Genomic DNA, 13,447 nt, shown 5'->3' with positions numbered 1-13,447 from the left:
ATTTAATGAAGTCACAAAAGCACGAATGGGGGAATTCTAACACTCAGCTCACCCCTGTAGAATGACATCAGCCTTAACAATCACCTCCAGCTTGGAGGCTACAACCTCACTATGGGAATTATTCTCATTTTTGCTGTGGAAACAGAGAATGGAAAAAAAAGAAGATCTGATTAGCTGATGTCATTTGAGAGTTGTGAAAATCAGTACTATTAAATCAGAAGTAGTTGATATTGTGTACACTTTTGCTATTTTTTCCTGTGTTGGTGATCACATGAAATTGTACCTGCGGATTTGCGCCTCGAACTGAATCGTTTTGTGTGTGTCCTTCAGCCGCGGCACTGTGAAACGTAGGCCTGCCCAGAGCTAAGGAAAGGAAGTTCAGACATATTAACATCCCCTGAATTTTTTCTCATTACAAGTAACAGAGAAAAGGAAAGGACCTAATAGACCCAATCTAAAAGTACTGACTGACTGCTTGAGCATGTTGCAGCACAAAAATGTGACTTCTTGTTCCTGTGCCGCACATTATTAAGGGTCATTTCAGATCCATTTACAATAAAGAAATCTTTTTGTCGCTTTGAGTTAACATGTAGCCAACTGTCTTGCACCGCAAACCTATTAAAAGCATGCTGACTTGTGACTCAATCGATAAAAAAGGGAACCAATAGAACAAATGTAGCCTGTACTTCCTGCCACACCATTTCCTGACACACGTTGACTTTTCCTGTGCTGTCTACACCCCAAAATGAAGATCGCATCACTTCCTTTTTTAGTTTCTATGAACTGATAACTGATACATTAAATTTCAGATACTATTTATATGTCCTATGTAAACAAAATAAGCATACAAACAACCTTGTTTGTGCCAAAACACTTAAACTTCTTAAGCACTGAGCTAAAAGAGAAAGACAGCCAAAAGACAACATTGCTCCTACATTGGTGCCCGACTTCATTGGGTTCCCCAAATCACAGCTGAGGTATCGGGTCTGGTTCTCAGTCTCATAGCTGCAAGTCAGCTGGGTCAAGGTCTGGAAAAGAGGACAGACTGGTCAAACCACATCGAAAGAAAATCATCAAGATTAAAGTCCCAATAGTCCCAAAATCAGGGTGTCAGTTTGATTGTTTCTATTCACCTCATTATTGCGGGCAATGCCAATGTAGTCAGCTTCAGGGGGCAGCACCACATACAGGTCTGCTTCATACGCCCCTCCCTCACCCTCATTCCTGGCATTGAATGTCAAGGTCAGTGAGTTGTCATCACCAAGGTAGACTTCCTTCCTGTCACTGAGGACCCAAGGAAAAAGAAATACAAAACAAAGAAACCCCCAAATGATTAGTTGGGTCACTAGATAAATACCTCCATAAATAAACATGGATTAAGTTGTTTTCCAAGTAAACAAGGGCATTCTTTGTTCCCATTTGCTGGCAGTGGAACAGGCAATAAATTGCAAATTGCTCTAATAAAACTAATATAACTGCATGCTCTGTGCTTATAAGATCTATTTTATTTAGAACCTGGCTGCAAAAATGCAACAATTAGATTAATCTCAAAATAGCCCACTTTACATAATTTTTTTCCCCATGTGATATTAAAGACATACAAAAGGCGCAGAATTATAAAGCATCTCCCATTTATTGCTTTTTCTCACTCCCTACACCTTCCTCCAAAGCTATGCACAAAGAGAAATTCCACAAGAAGTGCTACAAGGGCACTTTTAATTAAAGTCTATTTTCATAAAAGCAGGAGACAGCAAAAGGGAGACGAGTTATAAAGCCGATCCTCTGCTGGCCAAAGATTCAGCTGGGGCCTGATTTTAACTGACATGGCACTTTTTAAAGCAAACAAAGCCTCAAAATTAGAAAACACCACAAAACCCTAAGACTTCCCTGAGGGACCCTTGGTCTAACAGGTTATGTGATTTGGCAGCGGAATAGAAAAAAAAAACATCGTACAAATGTTGGATACATTTTTCTCTGAAATTCCACTAAATCATGACCATCTGATCACCCCCTCCAACAACTATTAGGCAGCCATAATTTACTGCAGAGCAGACGAAAATCAACAAAGTATAATTTTAATTGCACTAATCACACTTTCTGCGTCTGGGTTTCTATCGGATGGGGCGCAGCAGAATCCCAGCAGGTTGTTCCATATGTAATAGATAAGTTATACATTGGGAAAAATGGGGTCAGATGGTAGATAAATATAGGAATGTGAAATCAAAATGACAGAGCAGAGCAGGGAGTATCAGGGAGGCAGTTATTTTTGAGAAAACTGCTAACAGATTTCTCGAATCAAAGTGTAGCGGGGATGGCGATGAAGACAGGGTTGGGCCTCTTGCAAACAGATTCCTTTCATCTTTTCTGTCTTTCCCCCTTTAGCGTTTGTCACAGCACCTGTGGAGCTGAGCTATTTCCTGCTTTGTTTTGTTTTTAACGAATGGTGCCCCTACTGTACTTCAAAATTGTAGCTATTAACACTCACACTGTGGTTTGTTAAACTAAACAAAAAGTAGAGAACAACAATAACAGCTGTTTTTATGCTTTAGGGTCTCTTTTTGCATAGCGGAGGTGAACATTTCAGTGTCTGTAATTCTGTTCAGGGTTCACTGTGTAATATCCATTGAACTTTATTCTATTTTCTAAAACCTATATGCTCTGGGATTTTTAGCAACAGCTAAGGAAAAAGACTCACCCGCTAACTGCCAGCTTCAAGTCAGGAACACAGATGTTGTCCTCTCCACAGTCCAACAGAATCTGTGCCTAGAAGATACAAATTGAAGATGATAAAAGTCTGAATATAGGGGTGCAGGCCAACATCACACAGTAGGTTGTGACACTTATTCTACACGTGAAGAGAATTAGGTACACAAGATAAATCACAAGATCTGTTTAAGGAAGAGAACAAGATGAGTGTAGCAAGATGCAACATGCAGTATGACTAATATATTCCACCACTTGTCTCTGGACCACCACCCAAGATGCACACACACCTGGACTGCAACCCCTCTTATTTACAAGACATCATCACTACACATCAGACAGCTAAAAACACAGAGACAATAACTGCCTCAGTGAGGTCATGACAGCAACAGACAGCCTGATGAGCCAGCTGTCCCGGCACGCACGTGCTTTCTGTTTGCAATGTAAAACAGGGGGAGATTATAAACAGGGTGCAGATCAGAGTCTGTACAAAAGAAGATACTCCTATGGAGCTGAGCACAAAGCAGCCAGCTCCCAACTTTAACCAGTGTCCCACATCACAGCGCTATGTGGTAAACCGCGCCTTCACCACACACTACACCACTGTGGAGCATGATCAAATGTAAAGGGAGAAGCCTACAGCCTAAAGGAACTTGCTGAGACATAAGATATCTCTGGTGACCTGACAGCAGGAGGGATGGTTCAGAGATTACAGTGGAGGGAAAGACAAGAAAGGAGCAGAAACACTGCCGGATAAGTGGATGACCGCTGAACGTGTGGCAGGGAAAGCCCTGTGGATTGCTAAATTGCATCTCGCCGCGACTATGACAGTGTGATGATGTTCATGATGATAAAGACAATAAATAGAAATAGAGGAGAAGATTAAAGAGAGCCAAGAACCCCCCTTGTCATTACACCATCTAGGAGCTCTAATTATGCACACCATGGTAACCACCATGCTAACTTGGCCGCATGTGCACCCCAGCTCATATGTCTGTTTGGGGCAGGAAAACAACATTCGTACCACCATTACTGTACTTAAACAACATCAACACTGACATCAGCATGTGACATAATGAGTCCAAGTATCATTTGGCAAAAACAAAACACAACCTTGGCAATATGACTGGAGCACATTCATCAAAATCATATTCAATTGGTCAGATGACTTTGCTTTAAAAACAAGGAGGGCATTGATTCACAATTTCAGCCGGTTCCAAGTTCTCCAAAGGTGGCTGCAACTTGAATCTTTACTGGCATGCATACAAATGCATGCTATGTGCAAGACGAGCGATGCGATAGCAATTAATAGATCCATCATAATGCCACAAATCTTCACAGATACATGTGGAAAATGTTAGGATGAGAGAGTGAGACTGCGCTCGGCGCATCAGCTGCCTTTCATTCGCACTCCAGCTTTGAGAGAGTACGAACTTGGCAGAGTCTATGAACTGTTATATCGCCTTCCACACATTCTCAAAGCATGTGTGGAAATCAAGAGGGCATCATGTATCTATTCTAGGCCAAGGCTGTGGTATAATAGTCACCATACTCTGTTTGTATACCGTTATATTCATACAGAGTAAAGCAAAATTAATTAAATTTGTTGGCAGTCTGACACCACTCCTACTCTGCTTTTATACATTCAAAGAACTGATTCAGGTTTATGGCTAATTCTTTCTCTCAGGCTTGTCTCAAGGTCTTGGTACAGCAGTAGACCACATCTGTTGGAGGCCCAAAAGCTTTGATATTTAGGAAAGAAAAACAGCAGTGACAAGGTCCAAAAGGAAAAAAGAGAAACACACAAGGGTAGAGAACGAAAAAGAAAGAGATGGAGATCAAACTAGACTGATTGCTATTCCCCTAATGCTCCAATCTGGTGGCTGTTGCTGAATTAAACATATGGTGCGTGCTGTGCCACAGCTGAAAAGATGCCTTCATGTAGAAATGCTGAGACACTTCAACCAGAGGGGCCTACATTCTGTCCGTGCCCCTCCCTGAAATATTGACCATCCTTCTGTGCCTGCAGCTCTGAAAACACTCACCTCAGTAGCTAAGCAGGCCAAGAGCTACTCCTGCTGGGACAAGGAAACACGCCACTGTACATGTGTCTCACATTTTCATTTTGAAAACAACTTTCCAGACACCCTGGATCTCTTCCCAGCCGACAAAGAAAAGATTCACACTTTCATCATGAACAGAAGAGTCAGTAAGGAGTTGGCCAGTGATTACTGAATGATGGCGGAAAGTGCAATCGAGAGATCAGAGAGAATGAGTTGAAAGAATCTCAGTCGCACATGCAGATTATTAGTGAACTTACTATATAATAATTTAAACAGCTCTGTAGATACCCGGGTTAATTAACCTAGCTGATAGAAGTGTAGTTCACGTCAAAGTACCTTTTGCTCAATTACGTGTGTGGTCTGATAGTTGAGGATGGGCCGCAGGCCGTGGGAGTCAGCTGCAGCTTTTGGGTCCAAGCTGAAGTTCAAGGCCACATAAATAGAGGAGAGTTTATCTCTGAACTCCTTCTCATCCTACAGTGAGAAAAACACATTTTGTGTCATACCACCGTGCAATTTGGCTGTTCAAAAGTGACACAGAAACACAACTATAAAATGACTACAGCTATTAGTTACACTTCACTTATATGCAGTTTTTCAATAATGATTCTAAGCATTGCACAGGCTTAAATGTCATTTTTTGTTAGAGAAAGAGAGGACTTACTCTTAGGTAGATTCTTTTATGCTGGCACACTCGCTCTCCGTGGTTCAGCCTCACAGTCATCGGGAGCAAAGGCTGCTGGGAATCCAAGAACAGAGCCCTCTTCACTGCACCTTTCTGCTTGTGCTTATGACTATCAAGCTGCACCTCCACCTGGAAATCTGGAACGCATAACACACACAAATGACCATTCATGGTGTGATGAATGTTCTAGAGTCACAAAGTGACAGGTCTGAAAAGGACCTCCGTAAATACTCTGAAATACACACAACATAGTCAATGGCACATAGAGCTGTTGTGTACTGAGGGGGGCTAATAAGAGATGATAACTAAGAGGTAACGAGGAAAAATGTTGAGGACAGAAGAGGTTAGATCACTCAAGGGGGATCACAAAGGACATTTGGCATGCTGCACTCCCTTTTTGTCATAACAAAGTCTGAAAATCTGCATTAGCTGCCAAAACACTTTAACCTACAGACTGTTATGGATTTAAAACATTACCACTGGTGGCTATTTGACAGTTTGTAATAAAATGCAGATGTGGAAAATTGGCTCACCTAAGTTCTTTGGAAGGTGTTTCCCATCAGCAGATATGCAGAAACTCAGGTTGACACTGTTTTGGGAAGAAAGGACGAGGACATGATGAGAGAAGCATATCCATTAATGGCAGAGACTCTGTGTAAATACTGTACACATAAGACACCTCACATGCCCTCCCTTGTTCTCTCGCCTTTTCTCATGGGTGACTTTTTTTGTGTGTGTCAGCTCATTACATGGTTCACATTACAAGGCGTGGAGCACACTGAGCTTTCAGTGAATATTATGACAAAAACCACACATGTTTGGAGATAGGCTGGCATAAAACTACTTTTGCCGGCCAGGCTGATAAATCAGTGTGTCTCCGCTTTCCACCCGCAGCCCTCCCCACACACAAAGAAATAGCAGAGTTAAGAAGGGTGAAATTGAGCAACGACTCAGGTTTCAGTGCTGACCAGTGAGTGGCTGTCTATATAAGCCTGTAGCTCTCTCCCATGACATCAGCCACACAACATGCCGCCGCTGTCCAAGTCTGCAACCCCAAAACCCCCAACCCCTATCACTAGTAACCCCTTGAAAGAGTCACAGAAAAAAAAATAATGCAAAAGAGAAAAGAAAGACGGATGGGCTTTACCGAAAAAAAGCAAAGTAACAGGAAGAGAGGTGAAAAATGAGAGCAAAAGACAGAGAAAGTGCAAAGCCTCCTTTTGAAGAGTAGCAGTAACTTCATATGAATGCTCCTGTGTCTGCCCTTTTCGGCACAACTGTGTGCGCACGCTCACGGGAGTATACGTGTCCTGATGTTTCCCAGCTGTGTTCCACCACCAAACAATATCTCATTCAAAGCAACTGCAAAAACCTTCCAGCCCCTCCCCTCCCATTATTTCCTCTGCTCTCCTCCCCCCGATCACCAAAATCTCCCCATCACCAGGCAACGTAGCACAATCAAGACATATGTGTATACAACAGTTTCCTTTATGGATCAGCATGTAGAGAAGGGGGGGGGGGGGGGGAGCTGAAACAGGAGCACAGTGTCAACCGTGTCGAGCAGCAAGCTACCGTGGTCTCCTTCCTCTAGGGTTTTTCTTTTTTTTTGGAGCTGGATACTTTGCACAGTTAGATCAGGCTGAAAACTGCAAACAATGCTTCTATTCAACTTTTTTTCTCTCTCCACTCCACAAAATAAAGTGTGTTATATGAAGACACTCTGAAAATAGGTCAGATAAGAGCAGTCCTCAGAATACCATCACTGTGTAAAGGATATTCTTTATCAAAACTTCCTATTATGATAGAAATGTTTATGCATGGGGGAAATGGGGAAGCCCATGTCTCTGCAGTTGGGTCAAATAAATACCAAAAGTGAAGAGCTGCAGGAAACAGAGTGTTCTGTAATTCTGGACCGTCTGAATACTCACCAGGAAACGGGAATGCTGGAGTTTCCAGTGGTGAGAATGCAGTTCTTCTCCTCAGGATTAATCATGGTGGGGGAAACTGTCAGCGAGGCACTGGTGTTGACTATCGGCCGGGATCTGTAGGCAACAACAAGAATGCTGATTGAAGACACAGTCATCAGATATTACAGTTTCCACTTTCTTTAAGTGCTTCATAGATTAGCTTCAGATTTTGGAAACTCTATTTCTCTGTCTTTCCTTTTGTTTTGTTTTGTTCTTACACTATATCTGTAGAGTGACCAAACATTTATCTTGGCACACCAGGCAGACGAACACAGCCATGCTTTTTCCCCCAGACTTAATTTTGGAATTTGACTTTTCAATCAAGCAAAAACATACATAAAAATAAAACATACCTATATAGAATAGCCTTATTAATACCAAAAGCTCCAACAATGAGATCTGAGGAAATTAAGAAAGATAAATTAAACACACACAAAAAAAAAACAAAAAAAAACGTTAATGATGCTCATTACAAATTTCATCCTCACTTACCTGGGTATCCGTTCATGTCCAGGTCCTTAGCACCTCTGAGGGCAAATCCAAAGCTAGCAGGAATAGTCCCTGCAGCCCACTGCCCCCTAATCACCTGAGATGGCTTTTGTTTGAGTCCTTCTGAGTATCCATTGTAAATATAAACCAGTCCCTGCTGATCTTCTCCTCCAAATGGACAGCTGATAGCCACATCTTGCAGGGGGAAAAAATTAACTTATATTACCGTTGAGATTTAGAGAAAGAAACTAAAATCCCAGAGCACTTTATTTACAGTTTCAGCTGTTTTTCACTACAAAATTAATATGCATGATTTACTTAAATAGCCTACAGTATGTAGATTTCCTTGCTCTACAAAGTGTTGCTAATGTTTTGAAATTGCACAAAGCAGCAAAACTTTTTTTCTTTGACATAAGGACACAGGGGTATTTAGAAGTCAACCTATGCGATGATGCTCTGTGTGATCTACATAATCTCCAGTTATGCAGGAATGAAACTTCCGGTCCATTTCTGTGATTAAAGCTAAAACTGAATCCTAGCTGATCAGCTCTCATGTTCATCCTCTTATACCAAGATCACTTAACATACTCATCATTGTATATACTATATCATTTATTGACTATATGCCTTACATTGTGACATAAGCAGCAACACTTAAAGTTCATAACCAATAACTGTTTTATCTTTTAAGCTAAACACTTAGTTACCATCCATAACAGTCTTTAGGTTTAGCATTATTAGTCTTCTAGTTTGGTTCATTCATAAAGTGAAATGTATTGTAGGCTATAAATATTGTTGAAGTCACCAAAGCTATTCGGCTTCATTCTTTAGAGACCATAAGTGGTTCAAGCAAGCACATTTCTACAGAGCGTCATTGTGTTATAGCGTAATCTTCAATATTATAACAAAGCATACAAGCATTCTCAAAGTGTAATGAGAAAAAAGTAGCATCATAATAGATTGTTACTAAATTTCCTTCTTTTAAATTGTTGCCTTATATATCATTTCCCCACATTACCAATTTCTGTCCTACCGTATTATAATTCCCTATTCTTACCATTGAAACCATCCAAGTTCAGATCTCCCAATGGTGCAATAGTGCTGCCAAATCTCCCAAACACCTGAGTGCCTGTTAGAGGTAGGCGGGACTCTAGTTTCAAGGGGCTACGCTGGAGATAAACGTAGACTTGGCCCATCTCTTCCAGGCGTCCATGAGAGCTTCGGACCATGAGCATGGGAGCTCCCACCAGCAGGTCAACCATCCTGCAGACAAAACAGGAACATCACAAAAAAGAAAAAAAAAGATACACTGAAAAATAAAATAAAGAAAGACAGACAGCTACTACTCACCCATCACTGTTAATGTCAGTTGTGGCCACTGCATACCCAAAATATGAGCCCATCTATTAAAAAAAAAAAAGAAAAAAGAAAAGGTGTTTCCATGACTTTAAACATCACATCAACAGAAGACATGATTACAATTTAAGCAGTCCAAAATCCCAAACCCTCACACTGTTAAACTAAACTTCAGGCGTGTTTTCTCTGTTACTAGAACAAAAAAAAAATCATAAAGACTCAAGAAATCACAAAGGCTTGATGGGTTTTACAGGTTGGGTCCAGTGAAGGCCTGTCGGCTCCATTTCTCGTTCAGTTTCTGTCACGATTTTCAGTCTACAAAGCACTGCAAAAGCAGTCTCGCCGTAGTGTATGCAAATTCGCTTGTGATTATATTTGTTCAGCTGAGTCAATCACCAGTGTTGAAATAAGTTGATTGCTTTTCTATTCCCAGAACCATTTGCACAAATTGCGACTGCACTTTCCCCCCCAAGAACTGAGATTTGCAGTATTGTGTTTGCTAGATTTTTGTCTCTATTGTGGTTTGCAGTAGAGGAAATTATTTATGCTTACTATGAATCAGCAAATTAAGAGCTCTCATGGGGAGCTGAGCAATAAAAACACAGAGGAAGTGGAGCATTACAGAACTTTCTGTAGTTGGCTGAGGTGGGAGTTTTTGGACTCACCTGCTCTCCAGTGTACTCAGTCATGTTTGTCAGATCTGTACCGTTCAGAATAGACACCTGCAACACAGCAAGCACATATGGTGAACTTTTATAGGGTCTAATATAAGCACGATCCATGGAAAGGAATTCACTGCAAAAATAATCCCCACTGTGACAATATCGCTAAAGTTGTTTTCTTTCTTGTATCATTCCCAAGTATAAATCCCAGGCTTCCCATTCTAAAAGCGCTTAAATGAAAGCCAAAATGAGAGTGATGATTAAGCGATCTTACCGAACCATAAAGCATGTGTCCTTTTGGAACCCCAGCAACAAAATCTGTGAGACAAAGCAAAGATTTAAAGTGGGAAAAATACGGTTAAAGCCCAGTCAGAGGATAACAGAATATACTAAAGACATTTCCAGCTCAATAATTATGTAAAATATTGTAAATGATTTATGTTTATCTTACTACAACTATAACATTCATGTTGCTCTGTAAATGTCTTTAAGTGTTTCACTATTTGTCAACCTCACCTAATGCTGGCAGTGTCTGCTACCTGATTTGTTGACTTACCTTCTACCCCATCACCACTAAATTCCCCAGCTGCAACAGAGTAGCCTGTAGGAAACAGAAAAATTAGCTTTCGTGGCAGGTACATGACGACATGTGATTTAGCAAAATTTGTAAAGTTTTAATTAGCTTACCTTGATAGCTGTCATCTTTCAAAGAATGGGCCTGTTTGGTCTGGATCTGGCCACTCACCGCCTGAATAAAATAGCCTGGATAGTATGCTCTGATAATGTCCTCCTTAGCTGCAGAGATCACTTGACCTAAAATACGATAAGATAATGATAAGAAAGAAACTTGGAAGGACATACTGAGATTTCTGTGCGTGTGTGTGTGTTTTTTGTTTTTGACTTTTGATTGATGCAGGTCCTACATACCTTGCCAGAAATAACTGCCTGGTCCTCCCAGCACCACTTTGCCATCCTAAAAGAAAAATAACACCTGTGAATTACCTCAGTGGGAAAAAATACAACTATTCAAGAAACCCGTGTTCGTTCACTGACAGAAAATGTACATTTACCTTTGTAAATTCGGCACTGAATCCTCCCTGGCAGTAACCTTGTCCTGATGGACCACTGATTTCTGAAGGACAAAAGGAGCGGTGTATCATGAAGGACTTACTGTCAGAATAAGTGAAGCATCAACAAATGATATCCAGAAACCATCCAGGAAACAACCACTGGTGTTATCCTGATATATTAAAGCATCCATGCCGATAAGATTTGAAGAGAGGTGATGATTACCTGTACGACAAGGAGCATACTCCACAAAGTTGGTGAAGTTTTCGACAGAGAGGTAGCAGCTTCCTGTAGCATCAGAATGGGGAATATCCTCCTTAGTTCTCCATGAGTAAAGTGGGGCACAAGCCTGCAGTTCACAGGAGTGGGATTGACAAGTAAGAAAAGTGGAGGATTAACAGTGTGTTGATGAACAGGGTGAGCCATTAGGTGGGAGATGTTTTTCCAGTTGTGAACCCCCCCGTTGAACTCAGAATGGGTCTCAAGCTGAGGTCAGTGGAGTGTCTTGTGTGGGCGTAACCATGTAACTCAACCCAGGTCACAAGCCGTACAATCAGACCAAACAACAGGCAGCTAAACTTTGATGTCACATGGTGTATGTGTGTGGCTGTGAGTACAGTGAGTTGAGACTAGGGGTGAAAATTGGACCTGAATGACAACAACTTAATGGGCAATAATCTAGCCACTTCTCCTAACTTCTAACTAACACAGGATATGTGCAATCACCCAGCCAAGAGAGTGAGTCATCACTCAAGTAAAAAGTTTCTCACAGTCGTATATCAGGCGATCAGGCTAGTCTGAAATTCCTGATCTTAACAGCAGAAAGCAACAGCTGAGGTTTTCATCCCTTAAGGAAGATTCTATCATTTTAAATGCATCTCTTTGAAGGCTACCTTACCAGAATTGTGTCACCATGAGACCGGACAGTGGCACCAAACCATTGGTGGGATTTGAAATCAGCTTGGTAATTTGTGTCATTGAGCAAGACATTGCGATCCCCTGGGGAAATAAAGGAAGAGAGAGAGAAAAGAATTTGAGTTATAGCAGCATGATAACACATGCATTCCTTCAGCTGGACCTCAAGCATCATAACGCTGCCTGCCCCTCCCTTCCAGATTCTTGGAAACATCTGTAAAAACTGGCAGACAACATGCATTATGTTACACTTTCTTCATACAGAGATGGTTAGACTTGAAAAGAATGTTATTTCCTACTAGGCCACTGTTCTACAGATAGTAGTTGTGTTAGCTTTTGCCAGGTTTGGACTGGACTGGTGTGGCTTAACCCTGCTGACCCTTTGCCCTGTTTGACCACCTGGACAGTATCACTGATCTCCCACTTTAGTGCTCTGACAGCAGCAGGTGATGCGACAGATGGTCTGGGGAGTCCGGTTTAAACACAACTTTATTGGAAAACAGATGCTACATCTGTGCTGCAATAAAGAACGAAATCTGAACTAATTGATTATGCAAGGAAGACACATATCGCTCATATGAGTGTAGGAGCTGACATCTGTAAGGGGAAGTGCGTATAAGATCAGCCATTCCACGAGTCCTTCACTCATAATCCCCATTCACTCAGACTTCTGCAACCACAGGTGTCTTTCTAAAGAACAGAGCTAGTGTCTGTCAGACAGAACTGGGAGATACTGGGAAAGATCAAGACCCATGTGGATGTGAGGAAGGAATTGTGTATTATATTCACTCTGTCCATGCCTGTCTTCCTCTAGTCTTTCTTTCAGGCCAACTAGGCAGCCTGGAGCTGAGGAGGAAGGCCTGCACCATGTCTTTGTGGAAACAGCAAAGGGGCTGGGGTCCAAGGAAAACACACTCCGGCCTCGCTTCCTCACAGCAGCTTCTCACTCATCTCTATTTAGGCACCCACTTCACTCTCCCCTTCTCTGTTGTCAGTTTCAACATTATCACTATTTTCCTATTCATTTTTCTTTCACTATCTCACCACAAGGCTCCTCAACTGCACAGCCCCTTCTCCCATCTGTTTCCAGGGAGTGATGCCTCCCATCACCCAAGCAGTAAGCAGAGAGAATATAGCTTTTTAATAACCCAAATGTATTTCTGTTTAATCTCCATCTCTGGGGCTTTCGTGCTAACAGTATTCATCACGGGCGAGCAGCAGGCTGCTATGATTCAAGTGTTCAAAAGAGTGATAAGAAGTGCTTTTGCTGCATGGGCAAAACCCCAACTTCAAACAGCTCCTTGTTGCTTTAACTAATCTCCCTTAGCTGCATGGTATGTTTTTTTTTTAACATTTTCATAACAGAAGGGTTTGTTTGGTCAAGGCAAATGCTAATCGGCCAGGTGAAGTTTAAGACTGACCAACATCTGTGTTGGTTTGCGTTAACTTCCCAAGATAACCAAGAGTAGCATTCAAAAAGGTGGTCTTGTAATTCATACTGTCTAACTATGCTCAGGTTATCTTGCAGGGTGACAGAAA

The 13,447-nt window shown here is 41.6% G+C and overlaps 1 protein-coding gene across 1 annotated transcript in view; it reads right to left on the bottom strand.

Annotated features, from left to right (window-relative positions):
* itga5 (integrin, alpha 5 (fibronectin receptor, alpha polypeptide)) overlaps positions 1 to 13,447 on the bottom strand; it is a 31,320-nt gene that overhangs the window by 6,520 nt on the left and 11,353 nt on the right. The window contains exons 3-23 of the mRNA XM_005749009.1: positions 11,892 to 11,992; positions 11,219 to 11,342; positions 10,996 to 11,057; positions 10,853 to 10,898; positions 10,613 to 10,738; positions 10,482 to 10,526; positions 10,200 to 10,243; positions 9,929 to 9,985; positions 9,258 to 9,310; positions 8,965 to 9,170; positions 7,911 to 8,102; positions 7,772 to 7,817; positions 7,380 to 7,493; positions 5,985 to 6,040; positions 5,431 to 5,588; positions 5,103 to 5,240; positions 2,696 to 2,763; positions 1,134 to 1,284; positions 936 to 1,028; positions 284 to 363; positions 53 to 133 (exon numbers count right to left, since the gene is read on the bottom strand). Of these exons, the coding sequence (XP_005749066.1) occupies positions 53 to 133; positions 284 to 363; positions 936 to 1,028; positions 1,134 to 1,284; positions 2,696 to 2,763; positions 5,103 to 5,240; positions 5,431 to 5,588; positions 5,985 to 6,040; positions 7,380 to 7,493; positions 7,772 to 7,817; positions 7,911 to 8,102; positions 8,965 to 9,170; positions 9,258 to 9,310; positions 9,929 to 9,985; positions 10,200 to 10,243; positions 10,482 to 10,526; positions 10,613 to 10,738; positions 10,853 to 10,898; positions 10,996 to 11,057; positions 11,219 to 11,342; positions 11,892 to 11,992 (2,041 nt within the window). The remainder of the gene's footprint in view (positions 1 to 52; positions 134 to 283; positions 364 to 935; positions 1,029 to 1,133; positions 1,285 to 2,695; positions 2,764 to 5,102; positions 5,241 to 5,430; positions 5,589 to 5,984; positions 6,041 to 7,379; positions 7,494 to 7,771; positions 7,818 to 7,910; positions 8,103 to 8,964; positions 9,171 to 9,257; positions 9,311 to 9,928; positions 9,986 to 10,199; positions 10,244 to 10,481; positions 10,527 to 10,612; positions 10,739 to 10,852; positions 10,899 to 10,995; positions 11,058 to 11,218; positions 11,343 to 11,891; positions 11,993 to 13,447) is intronic.

Source organism: Pundamilia nyererei, unplaced genomic scaffold (assembly GCF_000239375.1).
Source record: "Pundamilia nyererei isolate P.nyererei 1_Seehausen unplaced genomic scaffold, PunNye1.0 scaffold00235, whole genome shotgun sequence".
Classification (NCBI taxonomy): domain Eukaryota; kingdom Metazoa; phylum Chordata; class Actinopteri; order Cichliformes; family Cichlidae; genus Pundamilia; species Pundamilia nyererei.
This window is presented reverse-complemented; position numbering and strand designations above follow the sequence as displayed.